The sequence below is a fragment of the Bison bison genome, unplaced genomic scaffold (genome assembly GCF_000754665.1).
Source record: "Bison bison bison isolate TAMUID 2011002044 unplaced genomic scaffold, Bison_UMD1.0 scf7180017463957, whole genome shotgun sequence".
In the NCBI taxonomy this organism is placed as follows: Eukaryota; Metazoa; Chordata; class Mammalia; order Artiodactyla; family Bovidae; genus Bison; species Bison bison.
The window spans coordinates 32,208-39,211 of record NW_011373327.1 but is presented as its reverse complement, the minus strand read 5'-3'; the positions used below and the strand labels follow the sequence as shown (position 1 = coordinate 39,211).

The 7,004-nt window shown below is 38.9% G+C and overlaps 1 protein-coding gene across 1 annotated transcript in view; it reads right to left on the bottom strand.

Annotated features, from left to right (window-relative positions):
• ASB9 (ankyrin repeat and SOCS box containing 9) overlaps positions 1–7,004 on the bottom strand; it is a 23,545-nt gene that overhangs the window by 8,775 nt on the left and 7,766 nt on the right. Inside the window, exon 2 of the mRNA XM_010833307.1 lies at positions 5,719–5,798. Within this exon, the coding sequence (XP_010831609.1) occupies positions 5,719–5,798 (80 nt within the window). The remainder of the gene's footprint in view (positions 1–5,718; positions 5,799–7,004) is intronic.

Below are 7,004 nucleotides of genomic sequence, written 5' to 3'. Positions count from 1 at the left end.
CACCAGTGACTTTCAGAATCCAGTATGCCTTGCTCCGTTCCCCACCTCCTTCCACCTCTGAATCTGCAACATATTCATCCTGACCCCGTGGAACTTGTGCCCAGCTTCTAAAACAGACTTCTACCTGAAATTATCTCCAGTCTCTGACTGCCTTTTTTTTCTCTTTCACTAACTCTGTTCTTCTCATCCTTACATCTCCTAATGCAGGCATTTCCTCAAGGATTTGCCCCCAAATCCTTTTCTTTTCTCTCAATACCCTCTATATATTACATATTGCTTTCAAATCTAAATCTCCAGCCCCAGTACATGTTCCTAATTCCCTGCTAAGACATAATCACCCAGAGACCCAGTTCATGACATAAATTTAGCCTTTGCCAACCAAACTCTCCTGAAAAGAGCTCCTTTTCTGCTAGACCTGATTCTCTGAATGGTACCACTATCTTCATTTCAAACCTAGGACTGAAATCTCAGACAGAGGACAGCAGAATGATTACCGAGTTCAAATGCTGGCATCATCACCTAAGTAGCAGTGTGACCTTGGGCCAGCTACTTTTCTCTCAAAGTCTCAATTTCCATTTGTAAAATGGGGACAATTTCACCTACCCTACCAGGTTGGTTATGAATACTTTAAAAATGATGTATGCAAAGTCTTTGCTGCAAAGTCTTGCTAAGGCAAGAGTACTGGAGTAAGGTGCCATTGCCTTGTTTAGTACTTAGTAATTTCTAGGCAGTTAATATTTTAGATTTCTTTTTATTCTTTATCACTGAGCCTTGAATCAGCTGCTACATCTTTACCAGCTGAGCCACAAGGGAAGCCCACGAATACTGGAGTGGGTAGTTATCCCTTCTCCAGCAGATCTTCCTGACCCAGGAATCAAACTGGGGTCTCCTGCATTGCAAGTGGATTTTTTACCAACTGAGCTATCAGGGAAGCCCAAAGTCACTCAGTCATGTCCTACTGTTTGTGACCCCATGGACTAAACAGTCCATGGAATTCTCCAGGCCAAAATACTGGAGTGGGTAGCCTCTCTCTTCTCCAGGGGATCATCCCAACCCAGGGATCAAACCCAGGTCTCCCACACTGCAGGCGGATTCTTTACCAGCTGAGCCACAAGGGAAGCTCAAGAATACTGGAGTGGGTAGCCTATCCCTTCTTCACCAGACCTTCCTGACCCAGGAAAGGGTCTCCTGCATTGCAGGCAGATTCTTTACCAAAAGAGCTATCAGGGGAGCCTGCTACATCCTAAAGGTCTGATATTTCAGAATGCCCAGGATCTTGCCTAGTATCCACCCTGACTTAACCCTTTAAAGACTGCGTGGAGCAGCATAGAGTTTTTATTCAAGAAACAAAAAAGTCAGTCCTCATCCTGTGCATGCAGTGGAACTTTATTGGGAAGGTTTATAGGGCTGTGCATTCAATCTTCAGGGGAACTTTAAAAAATAAAAAGTCCTGATACCCAAGCTGCATCCCAGAGCAACTGCAATACAACCAAAGGTAGCTGAATTCAGGCACTGGTATTTTTAAGATTTCCCATGCAACCCTAGCCCAAAGGGATGCTAATATGAACCATTAAATTAAGGTCACAGAGTGTCCAAGGTTGCCTTAATTGCTTTATGCTGGCCTAACAAATTGCTTTGACTTTTAAAAAATAAATTACTATTGAAGTGCAACAGATACAAAGAAAGGTTCATAAATCCTTAGTGTAAACCTCAGTGAATTATCACAAAGACAATCTAACTATATAACCACTATACAGGTAAAGAAAAAAAACATTACCACAAACCCACATACATCCTACCCAAATTACATCCACAAATGCATTCAGAATAGTGGCTTCTAGCATGATAGTTTTCCTTGATTTTGAATGTTTTATTAATTGAACCATGAAGTATGTATTTTTGTATGTGTGCTCAGCTACTCTGACTTAACATCTGGTTTTCAAACTCATTCATTCATATATTTTCATTGGTGCATAGAGTTTCACTAATATACCAAAATATATTTATCCACTTACTTTTGATGGACAGTTAGGTTGTTTTCAAGGGCTTTTTTTTTTTTTTTTTTGTTATGAATAAGGCTGCTTCTTTAGTGGCTCAGACAGTATAGAATTTGCCTGCAATGCAGGAGACCTGGATTCAATCTCTGGGTCAGGAAGATCCCCTGGAGAAGGAAATGGCAACCCACTCCAGTATTCTTGCCTGGAGAATCCCATGGACAGAGGAGCCTGGAGGGCTACAGTCCAGAGGTTTGGAAAGAATCAGTCACAACTGAGCAACTAACACTTTCATTTTCACTTAGGTTGTTTTCAAGGGTTTTTTTTTTTTTTTGCTGTCAGGAATAAGGCTTCTATGAATATACCCATACATGTTTTTTGATGAACTCATGTATACATATCTGTTGCATATAAACCTAGAAATGAAAGTGTTTGGTTGTAGGGTATAGATATTTGCAGCTTTAGTAGATATTCCTTAATATTTCCCAAATTGGTTTGCACAAATTTACACTCCCACCAGCAATGTATGAGAGTTTCAGTTGCTCCACATTCTTGCCAACACTTTGTATTATCTGTCTTTCCAAATTTAACCCTTCTAGTGGGAGGAGTGAGTAACATAATTTGTAATTTGAATTACACATTTACTAACTTTACTAATAAGCACAATTTGATATATTTATTGAACACTTGGATATCTTTTAAAAAATTGCCAGTCCAAGTTTCTTGTTCATTTTTCTGTTGTCAGTCTTTTGTGTATTGATTTTAGGCTAGGAATAAGAGTTCTTAGTCATAAATAGATAGATATCTCAAATATTTTCTCATGTATGGCTTGCCTTATTGCTTTTAAAATGCTGCCTTTGATGAACAAGTCCTTAATTTTAATGAAATCCAACCTATCAATGCTTTTGTTCCTTTCCACATACTATTTCTCTTTCATGTCAAATGCCTTCCTCCCTCTTTCTCCACTGGCAAAATGGCCTTTTAAAAAAAATTCCTGAACATAGTGATTCTACAGGAGCTTAAAAAATACCAATGCATGAAGCCTGGCCTAGGCTAAATCAGAATATCTAGAGTGAAGCCCAGTTGCTGTTTTCCTTTTAAATCTCACATTATTTTAATGTGAAGTCATAGTAAAGAATAATTAGCTACAGATTCAGTTTCTCCCTTTTTGGACCAAGTGAGAATTACTTTTTATAATTTTCTCTTCTCTTTGTTATAGACATTTGCACGTTTGGTCTTATATCCCTGACTAAAGTATGTTTGTTTAGTTTAGCAGCAGTTTTTTTCAGTAGTCTTTGATTATCTGAAGCGCTATGTAGATTGTAGTAAGAAAATAGGTACTCTTCAATTTGTGAAGAGTAACTAGAGCAGGTACATAATGTCACCTCAGTTAATTCTCTCTAACTCATATATAAGATAACATAAAACGACTGAATTTTGGGTCTCAATTCTTCACCCTCCTGTAACAGTGTAATATAGTCGCACCCTTGTCATGACCTCATAATTGACAAAATTACTTTCTTGATCCTTGACTTTGGACTTGGCCATCTGACTTGCTCTGACTAATGGGATGTTAGCAGATCTAACATAAGCAGATTAGAAGTTTTCTCTCATGGTTGGGCTTGCCCTGCTATGCTACAGCCTTCTGCCACAGGGAGAAAATTCCTCAGGTAGCCACTGGTCAAACAAGGATGGGAGATGAGTACAGGAGAGCTGTACCCAACCCACAGCTTGAAGCCAAGAACAGTGCAGATCAGCTGATCCAAAATTTTATTGGCAAGAAATGTTTATTGCATTTTGCTACTGTGTTTGGGCTTTTTTCTTACACAGCAAGACCTGACTAATACTGGAGGTATTAGTCTGGAGGAAGGTATTGGAATGCTCAGGAGCTTCTCAGGTGGCATAGTGGTAAAGAATCCACATGCCAATGCAGGAGATGCAAGACACATGGCTTTGATTCCTGGGTCAGGAAGATCCCCTGGAGAAGGAAATAGCAATGCACTCCAGTATTCTTGCCTGGAAACTTCCATGGACAGGGGACAGTCCATGGGGTCACAAGTTGGACACAACTGAGAGACTCAGTGCACGCACACACACACACACACACACACACAGAGGAACTTATTTTTTGAAGGTAGAAACTAGGGTTCCAAGAAAATAACTTGCTTAAATAATGCAAAAGTGCTTAGATAAAGACATGATTCCAGCAGATGTTCAGTAAACATATAAATACTGAATATAAATGAATATCAGTCCAATTTAGTAAGTTATATATAAAAGCTGCAATGATCATTTTTTACCCTATCAAATTAAGGCAAATGTTTCAGTTTATCTGAGAAGTAGCTTAACTTTATTTAGCTAGAGTTATGCGCTACTATCTATATTTCTAAGAGGCTGCTGCTACCAAAAACAGCTTAAGATAGTGACTTAGAGTAGTCTGAAATTTATCTTTACAAATTGTCTTCTTATAGGAGGATTTCTTAGTCTAGACAGGTCTGTGAAATTGGAATTTTTCAAAGCACATTTATTAATATTTCCAGAATTAACACCTGAAATTTATCATGTCCTTCAATTGTGAATCTAGACCACAAACCACAGTAGTAATAGGACATCACTGAGAGGAATCACAGATATTTTTAATTGCATTGATTATTGCAGATATCTAAAGTAGCTCAAAATACATTTATCCTACTTAGAAAGTATGGCAATAATTAGAATTGCCACTAAATCTTCTTACTGAATGTGTTAATAAAGAAGTTCATATACTACGTTGCACGTTTGTTTAATAGGGTTCCCCTATATTGTGTTTTATGCATTTAAGACATTAGTCTGAGAAGGGGTCCTTAGATTTTGCCAGACTATCAAAGGGGTCCATGAAAGGGCCAAGAGCTCCTAACTTAAAAGGTCTACATTGTCTCTTCAGAGGACAAACATTATGAACAAAAATTTTATTGGAATTTTGAATGGTGATTGAAACTACTTTCTTAAAAGCACCTTTGCTTAAGTTGCCAATAATTTCAAACCACCAAAATTCCAATTAATGTGTACTTTAAAGTATCCCATCGAAGGAGCAGAGAAACTAATATCAAACTGGCAGAGCCATTTCCACTGCAGATTCAATAGAACTGAACATTTCTTTGATATTTTAAGATGACATATTTTAAAAGACATTTTCAAGCATTTATTTTATGTAAAGTGTCTTCAGCCTCAGCACTACTGACACTGGGGGCTGGATAACTGTTTAATGTGGAGAGTCATCCTGTACAGTGTCAGATGTTTAATTACTTCCTTGGTCTCCAGCTACTAGATGCCAACATCACCACTACCCCAACCCCATTCCCACTCCTGCTCCCAGCTATGACAACCAAAAATGTCTCCAGCCAATGTCAAATGTCTCCATTTGGGGCAAAAGTGCCCCAACTGAAAACCACTGCTTTCCGTGATAATTTTCCAGGATACAGTCTATGGAATAAAGTGACAGCAACTTGAATGCACTAATTTGCCCACTATTCATTCAACAGATACTACAGAATCTACTTTCTGCATGAAATTGTACTGAACTCTAGGATTATGCCAGCCTCCAAATAAAGGAGGACAGCATTCATCTCATTCTGCTAAACAGGAAATTTACATCCTAAGATCAGACTATGACTTCTTTTCCTCAGTGTGGTGAGCAGTAAAACTTGCCTAATATTCATCATTTTTTCCCCAAAAAATTACCTACCTGGTTGATGAGGCTCCTCAAAGACAGCAGACGTCCATGAATGGCTGCTTCATGCACAGGAGACCAATCAGATACAAAGTCTGTATGGAAAGGGAGGAAGAGGTTAGTTACATCCTGCTATTGCACTTTAGACCCAGAGGCTCAGCCTTGCCCATCAATAAGAGCCTAACTGGTCTTACTGGAGGGAAACATTGGAGTCAAGCAACCAACCCCTTTCATCAGGACTTTAGCATTTCTCCCCTCTATGGATGTTTCTTGAACACAGCTTATTTGAAATGTCTAGCTAGCTAAAGAAATAACTATACTCTGCTTTCAAACTAAAGACAAAGAGGTGGACTGGGATGACAGATTACTGTACTTCGATTTACACACTGGTTTCAAAGGCAAATGATCCATTTAGTTAAATGAGAGCTTCACTAATTAGCAGTATTAGTGCATTAAACTGTTTGCCAGCCTAGTTTCCTGCATGAAATACAAACTCTGGCACCTCAGCAAACAGTGTCATATACTAATAGTAGTAATCATGTCATTACATACGCCATTAGGCTTGGAATCAAATCTAAACAAAACCCTATCTATTTGTAGATTACCTCCTGTCCCAATATCAAGCACAAATCAGACTTCAGTCTGACCTTGCAAGAGGGATGTGATTTCCCCACAAAGGTAGTGTGCCAGTGTGCTTAAGAGAAATCTGTGAATTCAGACCCACTTGACTTCTTCTGAGCTGAACCGAGGTCTCTGGAGCAGAACCTAGCTTCAGTTCCCTTCTCTGTAAAGTCAGGACAGCGATATACTTAACCTATAGCTCAACTTCTACTAGCTACTATTATTACCCCACCCTAACACTAATTAGAGGGTATTGATTATACCCCACAGTCACTGCTATTTAAAATAGCAGGGACCTCCCTGGTGGTCCAGTGGTTATGACTTCGCTTTCCCATGAATGGGGTACAGGTTCGGTCCCTGGTCGAGGAGCTAACATCCCACATGCCTCGTGGCCAAAAAACCAAAACATGAAAAACAGAAGCAATATTGTAAACAAATTCAATAAAGACTTTAAAGATGGTCCACATCAGAAAAAAAATCTTTTAAAAAATTAGCAAATGTATTCTCTAACCATATGCAAAGAATATACTTTCTTAGGAAAGAAGTCTGTAAAATGCACCTCAACACATTAAATGTTTCGCCCTCTTTCTCGTTGACTGGATGTGCCCTGAATTTGGCATAGACCTGAATTTTTCTCATCTCCAGCTGCATCTAGTTTCTAGAACAAAGGCAGGAAGTCA